An 18,736-nucleotide genomic window follows, 5' to 3' on the forward strand; every position below is an offset into this window, starting at 1 on the left:
AATGTTCTGTTCTGCGCAGTTCCGTACGGAAGTACTCGGCGTGTCCTTCAGGTGTGTCGTTTCTGCCTGTGTTGCTTTATGGATTTCTGCCCTTGCTTCCTCCAGTCTCCTCTTTTCTTCTGCTGGGTCAGGATAAAGCTTTGCTTGCTTCCGAGTGATGGCCAGAACTTCTTCCTCCTCTGGTCCTACAGTAATCAGATTTACTCCGGACTTTGGGCACTTGGTATCATCATGATCACCAGGTCCACACCAGCGGCATAGTAACTTCGGTGTATTTGGTGTTGTGCACTCCCGGGCGAAGTGACCCCACAGATTGCATGCGCGGCATTGAACAATTGGCCGACCATTTGCATCGTACTGAATGCGACTCCTTCCTCCATTGTTGCTGTTGCCAGCATTGTTGTTAGTGCTGTTGTTGTTTGGACCGCGCCGGTTGTTTCTATATCCGCCGGATGTGGCACCTTCCGTACTGGTGTTCCCATTCCCTCCGGACGGAGAGGCCTCCTGTGTCAGGAACACCTGCTGTGGTGTTCTTGTTTTCAAATTGAAAGGGCAGTCCTTTATTGAGTGTCCCATAATCTGGCAGATCTCGCAAAATTGCTCTTTTGGGCACGATCCCTTCGTATGGCCTTCTTTCTTACATTCCGTACACCATAAGTCATTACCCTTAGGTTCCTTGTTCATGTTCTTGAATTCCTTCATCATCCGAAGCATGTCTTTCTGAAGGGCACGAACCTTCTTGTTGCTTCCTTCGTCATCGCTGCTATCATTTCCGGAGGATGCATCGTCATCTGAATCGGACGAGCTGGTTTTCTTCTGCTTCTTTGTCTTCTGATCACTTTCGAGGTTCATTGCTCGGTTGTAAGCTTCATTGTATGTGGATGGCGGCACGATCTTCATCTTTTTCCGCAGCTTCGGGTGAAGGCCTTCAATGAACCATCGTTTCTATAACCCGTCAGCTGGTTTATTCTCCATCTTACTGATTAAGTCCTTCAACCTCCTGGCAAAGACCCGTACAGTTTCATTCTTCTTTTGCTTGGTATTGAATATCTCTGCGACAATTTCGTTGTCATCCCGCAAAAGTTGAAATTCTGCGATGAACTCCTTCTTAATGTTATCCCAACTATTCAATTTCTGTGGATCGGCATCAGTAAACCAATCAATAGCAACACCGCGTAGGGTTGCGGGAAATTGTCGGATCCATTCGTTTGTATCTGTGATGCCATTCGCCCTCCAGATCGTTTCACATGTTTTACAATGCCGAATGGGATCAGCTGCTTCATCACCATCAAATTTAGGCAATTTTTCCTTCGGACCTGCCATTATTACTGTATGTGGAGGGTTGTGTTGTGTACCTGCGCTGTTTTGCACTCCCGCGCTATTTTGAGCACCCGCGCTGTTGTGAACACCCGCGCTGTTCTGGACACCCGCGCTATTTTGAGCACCCGCGCTGTTGTGAACACCCACGCTGTTCTGGACACCCGCGCTGTTTTCTGCTTCCGCGCTGTTTTCTGCTTCCGCGCTGTTTTCAACACCCGCGCTGTTTTCTGCTTCCGCGCTATTTGCAACACCCGCGCTGTTTTCTGCTTCCGCGCTATTTGGTGAAGAAGAGGGTTTGTCAACCGTAGTTGTCCGTTCCGGAAGTATATCTCGGACGAAGAGATCACTCCACGCTCGTGCTCCTTCTGCACTCCGAGTCGTGCGAGTCGATCTGCTTCCATCAGGATTCTCTTCCCGTGGCGTATGCAGGTTCAGAAACTCCTCCCTCGCTTCTTCCACCAAATCAAGCCGTTGTCGAGTCTCTTTCGACAATCCTTCCGCACTTTTGCTTCCGTCGGAAATCTTCTGAAACCTCCTTCGACGCTCTATCTGCTGAGCCAAAATTAAATTTTCCTGCGCAACACGTATGTCATCTTTTTCCTTGAGCCTACTCTTGTCTTTGTTCAACTGATTCGGCATTTAATTCATCTCCGCCTGCCTGCGTGCCAGATCCATCGGGCAACGGCGCCAAATGTTTACCGTATGGATTAATTAAGCGGCGCACACAAGCAAAGAATACGAACATAAACAACAACCAGCAGAACTCTTATTATTATCCGCATATGCCAACAGTACATTATGCTTTTCTCCTATGATATGATAATGATAAGATAATTACAATGCTTCCCGAAGGGGTTATAAATACTTTCCGACGAACCTTCCCGAAGGTATCCGTCGGCCAGATACATTATGTCCGCTACAAACTATTCACCGTTGGCTACATAACAAGAACTTTCCCGAAGGAACCCGTCGGCCGATACAAAGAACTTTCCCGAAGGAACCCGTCGGCCGATACACAATTTCTACCGACGACAATTACAGACCTAGCAATCTGCACATTAATCTTACAAGATATATTCTCAGCATTCTCCTCTGCGATCTTATTGAAAGACTATCACCATATTCCTTCTACAATCCGTGTTATCAGCACTATGCATTGGAGGATATTTTGCATCTCAACAATTCGAGATCATTCATCATTTGAAGAACAATTCTGCTCTGTAGTTATTCAAGTAAGAATATCTATTGCTATTCATATCTATTGTAATAGTTTTATCTATCAGAGATCACTAAAACTAACAATTTTAACTTTGGAACAACTTACTATTTTTTAGAAAGTCTATTTTTAGTAAATTTCACTACCTCATAGATTGACCTTACTTTGACTTTGGGACAACTTACTATTTTTAGAAAGTTTGTTTGTGGCAGGTTTATTTTGGAAAAAAGTGAGCTCTGATTGATAAAGGGACAAAAGGGTATCTATTTCTATATCCAAAAGAATGAGCAAGCAAGACAATCAATCAGAAAACGATCAAGTCTAGAATCATCCTTGATATATCCAAAAGTGGAAAGGCATGAAAACATCAAGGAAAATGGTTGTCGCATAATTATTCCATCATGGACAAAATTCATAAGCACTCAAAAAATCTTGCCTTGGAGAAAATGGTTGTCACAGAATTCTTCCATCATGGATAATCCATAAGTGCTCAATAAAATCTCACCTTGGATAAAAATGGTTGTTGTGGAATTCTTCCATCATGGACAAAATCCATGACGACTCAAAAAATCCTACCTTGGAGAAAAATTTGTCGTAGAACTCTTGCATCATGGACAAAATCCATGATCACTCAAAATTTCCAGCCTTGGAGAAAAATGGTTGTTAGGGAATTCTTCCATCATGGACAAAATCTAGGATCACTCAAAAAAATCCTGCCTTGGAGAAAAAAGGTTGTTGCGGAATTCTTCCGTCATGGACAAAATCCATGACCACTCAAAAAATTCTGCCTTGAGAGAAAAATGCTAAGTTACCAGATTCTCTCTAACAACCCTCAGAGTCTGGTTCAATTCTATACAACCTCTGGTCCTTGTCAAGTTCTCTCCAAATTCTCTTGTAGCGCTATGAATTTGCTGCGAGTTCTGTCAGAAGAACCCAAGCAGAATTTGTAGCGAATTTTGAACAATTTGTTGTCTAGACCTAGGCTGAATTTGGTCTTGAAATATTTTTTTAGACTTTTTAAAGTCTTTTTTGAACTCTTAACCCTATTGTGACCACTAAAAAGACCAAAAAAGATGTTTATATGCCATCTATGCATTTGTGTACGAAAATGAAAACTTGCTTATAAAAGAAATCCAAATTGACAATATAGGTGACATCTAAATTGATGATTACAAAGGAATGTCTTTAAAAAGAAATGATGTGTTTGAACCCGGGACTTCAAATTTGTACCTCACCAATTGATATAGCTTGGTTAGAAATGCTCTAACCAATACAAAATAAAAATTCTTATAACTACACTTATATTTTGACAATTTTCAAATAGCTAAATTATATTATTAAAATGGTGAATCATGTGAGACTAGAAGATAGGCTTGAGGGTGCAACTAATTTCTCATCATGGAAAATTAGAGTAATGATAATATTAAGGGAAATGGAATTAGAGAAATATATTGAAACAAACATACCCATGCCTGAAAATGAATCAGAGAAAGTAACATGGAAAAGACATAATAATAAAGCAATGAAAATTATAATAGATTCTGTAAAAGATCATATTCTTCCATCCATATCCAGTCTTAAGACTGCATTTGAGATGTTCTCCACTATTCAAGATACATTTGAAATCAACAATACTAGTAGATTATTAACCCTAAAACAAGATCTACTATATATAAAGAAGAAAAATGGAGAATCTATTACTTCATACTTTCTAAGGAATTCTTAATTAAAAGATCAACTTGCAACAATGGAAAATTGAGTTGATGACAAAGAACCTAGCAGGATAGCACTAAGAGGTCTTCCTCTATCATGGGAAACATTTATTTGAGGATTAAGCTCTCGACCCAAACTCCCTAAATTCAATTTATTAAAGAATGAATGCACACAAGAAGAATCTAGATTAGTCTCAAGAGGATTAAGTGCAAATCAAGAGGGAGAAATTCAAGCACTTCATGTAAAATCAAACAAGAAAAGAAAATTCAAATACAACAAAAGGGAATCTAACAAATCATATAAGCAACGTTATTGGTCCTAAGTTAGATGTTTTAAATGTGATAAAATTGGTCACTCTCATAACTTCTGCCTTGAAAAGAAGAAAATTCAAGTAGCCTTAGCAGAAATCAAAGGAGAGGGTGTAGAGAAAGAAGAAAGAGAAAACTATGCTTTTTACTTAGCCATTTCAAGTGAATTAAACTCAAACCACAACACTTGAATCATAGGTAGTGGAGCATCCAGGCACATCACCGGTTCCAAAGACAAATTTGAAACTTTCTTTAAACAATCCTCAGAAGAAGTTACCATTAGAGATAACTCTACTCATCTTATCAAAAGAATTGGTTCCTGTTCAATTTACCTAAATTCAGGAATTACCCTACAACTGAAAAATGTTTTATATGTACCAGGAATAAAGAGAAACTTAGTCAATATTTCTGGTCTTGCTGATCAAGGATTTAGAATCACTTTCCAAGAGGACAAAGTTCTATCTTGGCCAAAGAACTCTAATATCAAGAAAGCCATTTCCATGGGATTTAGAGATGGAAGTCTTTAAACTTTGTAATAATCAAAACCTGGCTCTTAGTCATGAAACTTCAAATTCCATTGAAATTTGGCATAGGAGGCTAGGTCACCTTCACTATCATGCATTATCACCCATAGGAAAAATTGTGAACGGTTTACCTAGTCTCAAAACTAATCACTTAAGTATTTGCAAAGGATGTGCTTTAGCCAAAAATACTAAGCAGTCATTTCCTAAAAGTGTTCACAAATCTAAATCCATTCTTGAATTGATCCACACTGATCATTGTGGTCCTATGTCTGTACCTTCTCTTAACGGGTGCGTCTTCTATATAATTTGTATTAATCATTACTCTAGAAGAACTTGGATCTATTTTATGAAACAAAAAATAAAAATTCTAAAGTCAGACAATGGAGGTGAATACATCTCTGATATTTTTAAGAATTTTTTCATTGTTGTTGGGATTAAGAGGAAGTTTTTTGTACCATATTATCCTCAACAGAATGGAGTTGTTGAACGTAAAAATAGATCAATTGTTGAATCCGCCAAAGCAATGATGCACGACCAAAACCTTCATACTTCCTTGTGGGCTGAAGCTTCTGACACTATAGTCGATATTCAAAACAGATGTCCACACTCAGTATTAGAGAACACCACTCCAGAAGAAGTATTTACGGGCATTAAACCTGATCTAAGTCATCTAAGAATATTTGGATGTCTTGTCTATATACACATTCCTAAAGAGAAAAGAACAAAACTAGAACCTTTTGGAAAGAAAGGGATACTTATTGGATATAGTGAAACAACAAAAGGATACAAAGTCTTCATTTCAGGTCAAAGAACAATTGAAATTAGCAGAGACGTAAAATTTGAAGAAGACATTGCCTTAAATATCTTTAGAAACAATGATGAATCCATTACTGAATCTATTCCTTAAGTAGATGAAATTCTACAAGTAGAAATTGAGAGGGAGAATGATATTGACCCATCCTCTTCCACTATGCATAATCATGAAGATTCTGAAAAATGTCAACAATAAAAGGAGGCCACTTTGGGCTAGGAAAATGATAGAAAAAAATCAGGTTGAACCTAATGAAGTGATTCAAAAAAGAAAAAGAATAAGAAATCAATCATGTTATATTGCATTATTGACTGAACTTATAAAAACTGAACCTTCTAATGTTAAAGAAGCATTTTCAACTCAGTCTTGGAAAGAAGCAATGATTGAAGAATATAACTCTATACTAAAAAATGATGTATGTGATATTGTACCATGAACTAAAAACAAATCAGTTGTTTCTTCCAAATGGCTGTTTAAAATTAAGCATGCATCTGATGGCAGCATTGAAAAGTACAAAGCCAGATTTGTAGCACGGAGTTTCTCACAAAAAGAAGGCATTGATCATGAAGAAACATTTGCACCAGTTGCTAGATATACTTCAGTCAGAACCATCTTGGCTATTGCAGCATCCAAGAGATGGAAGGTTTATCAAATGGATGTCAAAACAGCATTCCTAAATAGCAAAATTGAAGAAGAAGTTTATATCGAGCAACCAGAAGGACTCAACACTCATGACAGCAAAACTCATGTTTGTAAATTAAAGAAAGCTCTTCATGGTCTCAAACAAGCTCCTAGAGTGTGGTATGAAAGGATAGACAACTATCTAATAAAGTTAGGATATTCTAAAAATGAAGTTGATCCTAACTTATACTTCAAGATAGATGGTGATGATATGATTATTCTTGTGTTATATGTTGATGATTTCTTGATAACAGGTGAGGAACATCTCATTAAGAAATGCAAACAATAACTCACAACAGAGTTTGAAATGAAAGACTTGGGTCTACTTCACTACTTTCTTGGATTAGAAGTCTAGCAACATGATAACTACATTCTTCTTAATCAAGGAAAATATAGAGTCGACATTTTAACAAAATTTGGAAAGATGGAATGTAAACTAGCTGCTACTCCTATGGAAGTAAATCTACACAAGTTGAAGGATGATATGATCAAATCAGAACCTACAGATTCTACTTATTACAGGCAGATTATTAAATCTTTAATGTATTTGGTGAATACTCGTCCTGACATACGTTGTGCAACTAACACCTTGAGTCAGTTTATGTGTGCACCAAAGAAGATACATCTACATGCAACTAAATACATTTTGAGATATCTAAAGGGTACTATTGGAATGGGAATCAAATATGATAAAGTCAACATTGAACTTCATGGATATTCTGATTCTGATTGGGCAGGCAGTCCTACTGAACGTAAGAGTACTTCTGGATATTGCTTCAATCTAGGATCTGGTATGGTTTCTTGGTCTAGCAAAAAACAAACTTCAGTTGCATTAAGTTTCACCGAAGCAGAATACATTGCATCTTCTTTGGGTACTAGAGAAGCGGTATGACTACGAAAGTTGTTAACAGATTTGTTCAAAAGACCTTTGAAGTCCATTGTGATTCATTGTGATAATCAAAGTCGCATCAAGCTTTCAACCAATCCGGTTTTCCACAATCGCTCCAAACATATTGAAATTCCTTACCACTACATTTGAGATATGGTGAATCGAGGAATCATTCAACTGGAGTACATCAGTACTAATGAGCAAACAGTTGATGTCTTTACCAAGCCTCTTGCTAGAGTAAAGTTGAAATACTTCAAAGAAAAACTTGGTACGATTAATTTGTAATATTGAATATTGAATTAAAAAAAATTCAATTGATGTGAGTTTATGCTTCTATTGTTGTTTAGTCACATCAGATATGTAATGAAAGGTGACGATCTTTCATGAACATATTTATTCAGAAGGTAATTATTTTTTAAGGTGATAATCTTGCAAATGATAGGTCTGTTATCATGGACATCTCTAGATATTGCTTCGAGCAATTAGAGATCATAGATAACGAACTCATTTGTTACCATGGAAATCTCTACATATTATTTCGGACAATTGGAGATCATGAGTAACGAATTTTTATGTTATTACTATGGACATCTCTAGATATTGCTTTGGGAAATTAGAGATCATAGATAACATATTCATTATGATTACTCTATATATTGTTTCAGACAATTAGAGATCATGATGTACATTATGATAGTGTTCACAGCTTGGTGATTTTTATTATCTGACTAGTCACTGTTTCAGAGTGTTAAGATCAGATAAAGTAATCAGATATTCTATTATGAAATCTAAGGTATATTACTTCTCCCTTGCTAAGAGGGAGTGTTGATATAGTATCGATGGCATTGCTGACTGCTTATATTAAAGCAGTATTGGTTTACTCCAAATTAACCATTAGTTAGTTATGCCTCCGTAGAGCCATGACCCTATGTGGCCTTTGGCCACGTAGAGTCATGACTCTACGGGTCATAACCGTTGCATACCTATCTAAGTCAAATGCAGATTGATGGGAATGTTATCTATTCATGGCATCTCAGACCCAGCGATCTGCATATTAACCATTACAAAAATGCTTTACAGAATTCTTTCTCTGCGATCTAGTTTGTAGCATCATTATTACATTCAGTATATTATTTGTATTATCTGCAATATACAGAGAAGGAGATTCTACATCAAAGCAATTTGAAGACCACCATCGTTTGAAGAACAACTCTGCGCTACAGTTATACAAGTAAGAGTATTTATTGTTCCCATATCCACCATTGTTTGAAGAACAACTCTGCACTATGGTTATACAAGTAAGAGTATTTATTGTTCCCATATTTATTGTAATAGTTTTATCTATCAGAGATCAACAAAATTAACAATTGAAACAGAGGTGAGAAGGAAAATAAGTATTAAATCCTTCTTAGTGAGAGCTCATTATCCATTTGTTGTTGACGATTCGGAACAAATTAATTGTGCCACACTTCTATGTTCCCCGAGTCTTATGCATCATAAAAAATGGAAATTAAAGTATATTGGAAGTCAATAATTTGATTGTTTATGGCAAAAATGGATTTGTTTTTTTTATATAATTTATCTGCTATCTTAATGGTGAGCTTCAAAATGTTTTCTCATAAAGCTTCAGTCTTTTTAGCTTATTCAACAATGTTGGCTGCTCTTCAAGGTCTTTAGTTTGTATGATGTTAAATACTGCTAGTAAGTTCATATCCCATGATCTAGTTTTTCAATTTTATTGCTACAGATGATGGGATGTATTTACACACCTTATTTTAATCTTTGGAATGGTGGGGACTTGGAACAAAGCCATCAATTCACCTATCTCAAATAGTAACTTGTAGACTGAGAAAGATATTTGAAAGATGATTATTGATTCCCCTACCAAAGATCTAAAATCCAACAAACAGATTTGCATGGAAAGCCTCAAGACAAAGGTTACCTTTCTCAAAACCTTTGTTCCAGAAAACACTAGAAGCATGTTCTGGATGAACACAGAGATCTAAATGTGTCCAATTTTAAATAAAATCCAAAAAATAAAAAAACCCTTACCTAAACTACCCCTACACCTTCCACATGCCTAAGAACAAAAACATGATACATTTTCATCGATCTCTTATTACTGTTGTAAGTAAGCAAATTCCTCAAGCTCAGCATTACTACTGCAACTACCTAAGCCTCTCTACACCTGCTCTAATTGCCAAGGGCATTAAATTGTCTTTTTGCTTACTTGCGACATAGGTGTGATGGTGGACTTTTTATGCATAGTGGATATGACATTTACTTTTGTTTGTATTAATTTTTTTTATGGATATTTCCACACTGCTGCTTATCCACAGTTCCTGGGAAAACGAAGTTCCTCATACTCAAGCCCATAGTTTGCAGAGACACAGAAAGTACTCGGCAAGCCCAAAATATTTGACTCACCAAATTCTTGGTAATACTTGTCATGAACTAGGTAAAAACTTGGCAACTTAGAAAGTTTTCAGAACTAAGTTTCTTTAAAAAAAAAACTTTTTCCTGTTTTGCAAAAAAGAGATACAAAATGTATCAAATTGATAATTGACATCTCCAAAGAGAAAATGCCTGGTCTTTAGAAAAGAGCGCATGAGAGTGAAACACATTTTGACAAACATTTAATATGTATTGGCATTTTTACCACGTTCTTCCTCTTTATTTCCGAACTTGTAAAATCTGGCGGGACAAAAAAGACAGAACAGTCAGCAACTCTGAGTACTCACAGGGTTTGTGAACTATGCTCACGCCTGTATCTTTTCCCAGATATTCAGGATTAAATTGTATTTTCCTCTTCAGACTCGAGCTGCAATGCTTTAAGTGCATCCATCTAAAAACGGTGGGAGATAGTATTATTAGAATATTATGTTCTTGTCAAAGGGCCCTTGGTCTACTGGTGAAGTTGAAAGGCTCACAAAGAGCCCACCAGGGATCAGGTCTTGCTGAGTGCAAGTCCCCCGACATCTAAAAGGGATGAGGCCGGGATCGTGCCCCGGGCGAATTTGGCAGAATGGATACCCCTCAGTCCTTGGTTCTTAACCAAAGAGGCCAGGCGAAAAAGCTGACCTCCATCGAAAAAAAAGAATATAATGTTCTTGGAGAACATAACCTTATAGCATTTATCAAGGTCACTTGGAGACAAGATGACTTGAAGACATTGTACACCAGTACCGTTACTAGTACAGCTAAGTTTCAAAAACAGGATACAGGGTACTTGGAAATGGCGTTTTTTTTTAAATTATTTAATAATTTCCAAGAAATATCATAACATTGAGCTTTGAAAGAATGAACAATAGAAGGTTTTAAGTTTGAAAATTAAAACCAGTCAACTAGGGCTTCAAACGGCAACATCTGGGATTCCAATGGTGAAAAATGATGTTCAAAAGTGTTAATTATTTTCCACTCAATTTTGGGGTCTCTGGTTTGTGTAAAGTCTTGGAGACACGTCTCCATCTCTGACTTGCATCTCGAAGGGGTGGAGAAGTGTCTCCGATTACAGTGTCATCGATATATCATTCTAAAACAGGGTTATAAAACTTTATCATATGCTCTACAAAGCATATTCCATTCAACAATTACTCTTAGTAATTTAGTAAATGGCAGTTTTGAATGGGTCTGAATCCTGACTAATAGCCTTTCAAGTATTTAGGCAACCCTTCTCCTATGTTTAAGGAGCTTCTCTCTCTTTATGAATTTAATTTGGATATCTATGTTGAATTATATCACAATGCATAGGAGATATTATCAGATACAGTTTTGTAAGTGTTATTATATAATATAGATTGATGCTTTATTTGGTTTAATAATAAATTATCAATTATTTAGAAATATTAGAGTTTTAAATAGGTGAGACTACTATCCTTCAAGCATTTTCGCACACCTCTTATATTTAAGGTGCTTATCTATCATTAATAAGGAATTCAATTTGGAGACTTATAAGTTATAACGCATGAGGTATTATTGGGCATGTGAGTGTGGTGGAGTGATATCCCCAAGATAGGTCTAGAATTTTTTAGACAATTTTTTAATATTTAATAAAACATTGACTTTATGGGATTCTTTTACCCAAAAAAAAATTCCTCATGTTACATTGTGTAATGTGTTGAATACATGCATCCTATAATTCTTATTTCATTTATGATTTTGTCTTATATTTTAAAAGTAATAAATAATAACCTAAGATCCTAATTCAACAGTTATGTACCTTTATGATTGTATATTTAAGTTTCATAAACAAAAGACGGTAAAAACATTATCCAAAAGACGGCACTAATTCTTGCCATTCACTGAGATACTTATTCTACCATACAAAACTGCATGCCACGGCTATATAATAATGATTAAAACTTGAAAATTTTATTTTCTCAATATCCTTTTCATGTAAAAATAATCATGTAATCCCTAGATTAGAAGTAGAGAATTACTCTCAGATTGTTCCAGCATCAACAAGCACCCCATTGAAATCTCTAAATCATTTTAGCATACAAAAGAGCACACAACTGCTTGGTAATTAACTCTGTAAATATGTTTCATGCACGTTAAGAGATTTAGAAGACAAACATTAAAAAGCACATGGAATTCTGAATAACAACACTAAATGTGTTTTCCCTATTTTCCCACATGGAGTAATCAATAATATTACAATCCTATACCAAAGTCCCTTAGTGGCGACTTTCTATGGAGGCTCACACAGAATACGACATTTCACAATGTTGATAATCCCACAAAATTTGCAATACGCAGAAATCTATTGATGGCAATAACTGAGAAACCTTTTATGAAGCAGCTTCACACAAGATCATTTTTTTCCAAAGGCATACAAAATTTAACTTCCATAATGAATTTGAAAAAATATTAAAAAATCCAACAAATGCCATTCTACTAGATACAGAAAAAGAAAAAAAGTAAAATTTAAAAAGCTGGAGCATAATATTGAACATACCTCTACAGCAAATTGATGATGAGAAACATCAATCTTGTTAAATGCAAGAAGAAGAGGCAGACGTGTCTTGTAGAGTATACTGCATGCGTAAAGCATATTGCTCATAAAAGTGATTGGGTTTGTTGAGCGAGGAGTATCAATGACATAGGCCACTATAGTGGGGAAAGTGGAAGCAAAAGCTTCTGTTATTATGGCTCCTGAAGCCGACCAAGTAAATATTTCTATCTGGCCTGGTGTGTCTACAAGAACATAGTCCAGATCATCTGCCCTTTTTTCCACCAATCCTATGACCTGGAGTACAGGAAATGAAGAGCTATAAAAAACATCTTTACACATGATAAAAAAAAATCAGACAAAACGTACACGACAGAAAACACAATAAGAAAGACATTTGCAAAGGACAATCCATTTAATACAACTAATTAAGTTGTAAGAAACCTTCAACAAGTGAAACGTTTCTATAAATAAACTATTCAAGATTGTAGGTTAATAAACAAATTACTAATTAAATAATACAGCTGCTATGTGTGGCTCATAAACATTGTATACATCTAAGAAAGCAAGATAGAAATCATGTCGTTCATCATCACAATCATTTAGTTTAATCTTAGACCCATTTTCTCATGTCTAAACTGAAAACTAATTTAAAATACATATATATTTGAGCTCTTACACCCACTGGGTGGTAGCATTTTTGTATTTAGTATCTTGTATGTTATCGGTCCAAAGTTAAATTCAAATGCTGTGATAATGCAGTTTATCAAAAAATGTAAACACATAATACATACCTAAATTATCATCCACTGTATGAAGCTCCATGATCTCTCAGTTACTACTAACCCAAAAAAATATTTAGCTCATACCCTTCAGCCAGTATGCAAGCTCCTTACTGAAAATAGATAAGTACTTAAAGACGATCAAAACATAAATTTTAACATACAAAGGCTCATGATTTTGGGGTGCATAATTAAACTCTAGAAATTCCTCCCAAAAAGGGATTTAGCTGGAGAATTTTTGGAGCTTCTAAAGAGCAGTGCATTTTGATTTTATGATTGGCATGGGCAAGGACAAATAATCACTGCTGAAGCCACTGCACTGCTGAAAGGACTACATCTTGCAATAAACAGAAAGTGGCAACAATCTTCTCACGGAGGATGCCTCAAAATATAATCAATGCTCTGATGCTGAGTCAGGTGCAATCTTGGAAACATAAGTCAATAGTAGATGATGTACGATGGTTAGCCAGTAGATTGCTAAATTCGATGAATTCACATTTAACCATTGGGGAAATGCTGGCAAAGTAGTTAGAGACCTAGTTGCTACTAATCAGATTGATATACTGACTCAATCAAGGGCCCCAGATAACTCTTCGACAGCTCCTTATCCAAACTCTAGGAGACATCTTCAGTAACATGCCTCCCAAGCCCCTTTAATGTTTTGAATTATTTCTCAATTTCCACTCATTTAGGCCTCCCTTTCTTAGACTTGTTTAAAATCTAGGAAGTCTTTCCCTAGCACCCATGCTAATTAATTCTATGTAACATTTTTTTTAAAGGCATCTTGATCTTCATATGGTTCACCATTCATTCTTCTCACTACGATAAATATTCTTTTACTGCAGTCTCCTAAGCTGTAGCTATTCTCCACACAAATGGCACAACTGTGAAAACACAAATCATTTATGTTACTTAGTTCCTAGCTCCTGACCCCTGAAATCGGTCCAATTCAAACCAGGTCCAGATCTGGTCCACCTGTGGGTCTCGACAGTGTTTGTGCCCAAACAACCTGATTCATCTGGGCCAGAAAGGGTTCAATCCTGCGCAAATTTGGCTCGACTAAAAGCAGACCCAAGCCAAAAAGTGATAGAAATTAAAAAAAATAAAAAATTGTAAGTTTAATTGCTTTTTCACATCCACAACCCTAAAAGGGTGTTTTTAAAAGACTTGAGTTGGGCTTTTTGGCTTGTTTGTTGTGCAAATAGATTTTCTCTTCAGGTGGAGCAAGTAGGTGGTTGGGAAAAAGCTCGGATGAGCAAGAGGGAGTCAAGAGATTAATTTCTGAGGCTCAATTGAGTATTTGAGCTTCATTCCTATCCTTTGAAAGCTTCTATTACATGAAAGAGGTAAGTTTTTACTTTACTTTATTTTGTTTTTGTTTTAAGTTTATATTTTTTTTCATTTCTATTCAATTGTCCATAAGTTTCATTCTCTTATTTTTATTGTTCATGTGTATAAATTTATTGTCATAGGAACTACAATAGTGTCGAATTTGTAGCATCTGTCAGATATATAATATCAGATTGTTACTCAGAAAGATTCACATGCATGTGTGTGTATATATATGTGTGTGTGTATGTGTGTGTACACACACATATTTGTGTATATTATAATCTGTCAGTTGACAGCACAAATAATTCGATCTGGTTGAATCTTCATTACAGTCCAGCAATCTCTCTGTGTTAACATCTCAGAACATATGAATCCTCATTATCATGTTACTGTTTCATATTGCAGATTAAGTATGAATAAATAGCAAGTGCCGATTATGATCGGGCTTCTCATATGTATTATCTCCAAGTGAGATTTGCAATAAACATAACTAATGATGGTAATCTTGAGTTATGTCTTGTGTAGAGACATGACCCTATGGGTCCAAAGGACACATAGAGTCATGTCTCTACACAAGACACAACCATTCGCATTCATATATATCTTGTATATCATGATCGCTTGGAAACACATCAAAGCATTCCATGTTATTACCTTCGGTCTGATATATCTGCACTTACCTGCAATAAAATATTGCAATCAGTATTGATTATTTACATTTCAGAACAATACAATTTGATTGATAGCCCAGAATCAAAGTAAACTTTTGTGATCAGGAAAACTCATATATATCTTTGCACTTGATAATAAAAGAACATTTCATTGCTCTACCTCAGATCTAAGTTCCTTTATCATGGTATCAGAGCCTCGTAGGTAGAACAAACCTTTGAACCAGCTGTGATATTTTTTGCTTCAGAATCACCAAAATACTTCTTTACTCAATCAAATCATGGTGAACAATATCAGAGTTGAGGATAGACTAGAAGGTGCCTCCAACTTCATTTCATGGAAAATTTGAATCACAGCAACACTCCAAGAACTTGAATTGGAGTCATTTATAGAGGAAAACAAGTAAATACCCAAAGATGAAATTAATACCTTGAAAAAGATGGAATAATAAGGCCAAGAAAATTATCATTGATGGAGTTAAAGATCATATCCTTCCATCAATAGCAAAACTTACAAACACTTATGATGTGTTCCAAATTATTCAAGACACATTTGAGATAAACAACGCAAGCAAGTTGCTTACATTAAAACAACAACTTCTAAACATCAAGATGGACAAAGGAGATACAATCACCTCCTACTTCTCGAAAATCTCTGAATTAAGAGATCAACTCTCTACCATTGGAAACAAAGTTGAAGATGTCGAATTATCTCTAATAGCTCTTAGGAGGAATATCATGGGAATCATTTATTTAGTGCATCAGTCGTCCATCTATACACAAATTTGATATACTCAAAAATGAATGTACCCAAGAAGAGGCTCGATTAATCTCAAGAGGTATCATCTCTAACAAAGAGGAAGAGATTCAAGCATTGCATATAAATTCAAGCAATAAAAAGGGAAAATTCAAAAGGAAGAGAGGGAAGAAAACCTATAAGAAAAGAAACCTGTCAAAACTTCAATGTTATAAATGTGACAAATTTGGACATACTCACATGTATTGTCCAGAAAGGAAGAAAAATCCTATCAACATGGCCGAAGTCAAGGAAGTAAAAGACAAGGATGAAAAATATTCATTATACTATCTTGCCCTATCTAGTGAGATAAACTCCAATAAAAGCACTTGGATAGTTGACAGTGGAGCTTCCAAACATATAACCAGATTTAGAGATAAATTTGAGACTCTTGAAGATATTCAACTGAAGAAGTGACAATAGGCAACAACTCCACTTACCCTGTGAAAGGAATTGGGACCTATTCAATACATCTAAGTACCGGAGTTAACTTACACCTAAAGAATGTCCTATTTGTTCCTAGAATCAAAAGAAATCTTATCTCTATATCCGGTCTAGCAGATCAAGGATATCGAATTTCTTTTCAAGAAAATAAAGAGTTCTGGTGGATGAAGAATTCAAACATTAAAAATGCTATTTCTATTAGAGTTAGAGAAGGAAGTTTATACAAACTTTGTAATTCCACAAATCTAGCTCTAAGTCATGAAACTGGAAAGTCAAATGAGATTTGGCATAGGAGACTAGGACATTTCGAATTTAGAGCATTACCTTCTATAGAGAAAATTGTAAAAGTTCTACCCAACCTTAAACCTAAAACATGAAGGTATATGTAAAGGATGTGCATTAGGAAAAAACCCTAAAACTACTTTCCATTCCAATGAACGTAAAACTAAGAGCATTCTTGAACTCATTCATACTAATCTATGTGGGGCCTACGTCAATACATTCATTGGGAGGATTTTCATACTACATCATCTTTGTAGATGACTTATCTGGGAAAACCTGGATATATTTTCTTAAATTAAAAGATTCAAATGAGGTTCTAATCAAATTTAAAGAATTCAAAGCCTTAATTGAAAACCAAATTGAAAAAAATGAAAAAAAAAAAAAAAAATCCAAAATTAAGATCTGATAATGGAGGAGAATATATCTCTGAAAACTTCAAAGATTTATGTATATCTGTTAGGATTAAGAGGGAGTATACTGTACCATATAATCCTCAACAGAATGGAGTAGTAGAAAGAAAAAATAGAGCTATCATTGATATCATCTAAAGCAATGATGCATGATCAAAATTTACATACTTCATTTTGGGCTGAAGCATCTAATAATGCTATATATATTCAAAACAGATGTCCTCGTGCAATTTTAGAAAACATAACTCCTGAAGAAGTTTTCTCAGGAAACAAACCTGATCTAAGTCATCTTCACATTTTTGGTTTTCCAATATAAATTCACTTTCTTAAGGAGAAATGAACCAAACTAGAGCCATCAGGGAAGAAAGGTATATTCATTGGCTATAGTGATTCTTTTAGAGCCTATAGGGTATATGTGCCAGGATCAAGAACAATTGAAATCAATAAAGATGTTAAGTTTGATGAAGATGCTGCATTGAAAACTTCTAAAGATATAGAACCCAATGAGGATTCCATTCCTGAAAATGATGGAAGTGCTATGATTGAGAGGGAGAGTGGCATAGAAGATAGTGAAACCACTACATCAAACCCTAAAGAAAATTCAAATCCACTCAATAATAAAAGACCCTTATGGGCAAGGAAAATGTTTGAAGAAAATATTGTGATACCTGATGAAATGCTTAATGAAATCAAAAGGACAAGGAATCATTCATGTTATGTTACTTGCATAAATGAATTCACTAACTCTGAACTTGTTGAAGAAGCTCCAAAATCTCAAGCTTGGAGAGATGCCATGATTGAGGAATATCAATCCATAATAAAAAACTATGTTTGGGATGTTGTGCCAAGACCCAAAGACAAATCTATTGTCTCCTCAAGATGGCTAGTCAAAATCAAGCAAGCACTTGAAGGAAGTATTGAGAAACGCAAAGCCAGATTTGTGGGAGGATTCTCACAAAAGGAAGGGATTGGATATGATGAAACTTTTTCTCTAGTTGCTCGGTACACATCTGTCAGAACTATACTTGCAATAGCTACATCCAAAGGTTGTGTAATGTCCCCTTCTCTGCGCTAGGCTTTCTAGCGCCTCAGTGGTCTATCTCTCCATCAAGATAGGCTTACGACATTTATTTTGAGGATGCCAGCCAGTCACAGGATTCTATTTGGTTTCATTGGGGAGATATTTTAGTTGTGGAGTTTCCTATAGTTAAGTCACTTTATTTTATAAAGTTGATTTATAAAGTTACTTTATGACTTAAATTTATTTTACAACAAAAGTAACTTAAGTGACTAAAAGATGAAATTGGATTTTATCCCACATTGCCTAGTTGTTTGTATTTCCCCTCATATCGAGGTTATAAAAGCAAGGAGCTACATTGGGATTCACATCATGAAGATATGATATTTGATCAAAATACGAAAGGTTGCTTAAATGTGATTGTGCTTTCTTAAGGACAAAACCCCTTAAGAGAATTTGAGAAACTGGACATAGCCCCAATCTCTCCTTGGAGATTGTATCAAGTTCAAGAATGGAGAACACAGATTAATATATTGTTCTAGCAGACCCACGTTTAGCAAGAAGTAGAAGTAATAAGCTACGCACATACAG

The 18,736-nt window shown here is 35.6% G+C and overlaps 1 protein-coding gene across 1 annotated transcript in view; it reads right to left on the reverse strand.

The window, feature by feature from the left end:
* The window catches only part of LOC149568287 (GPN-loop GTPase QQT2-like), a 114,771-nt gene that overhangs the window by 12,947 nt on the left and 83,088 nt on the right, over nucleotides 1-18,736 (reverse strand). Inside the window, exon 4 of the mRNA XM_089821267.1 lies at nucleotides 12,420-12,710. Coding sequence (XP_089677393.1) covers nucleotides 12,420-12,710 — 291 coding nt within the window. The remainder of the gene's footprint in view (nucleotides 1-12,419; nucleotides 12,711-18,736) is intronic.

The sequence above is a fragment of the Cupressus sempervirens genome, chromosome 3 (assembly GCF_028749045.1).
Source record: "Cupressus sempervirens isolate cs-2001-9-10 chromosome 3, ASM2874904v1, whole genome shotgun sequence".
In the NCBI taxonomy this organism is placed as follows: Eukaryota; Viridiplantae; Streptophyta; class Pinopsida; order Cupressales; family Cupressaceae; genus Cupressus; species Cupressus sempervirens.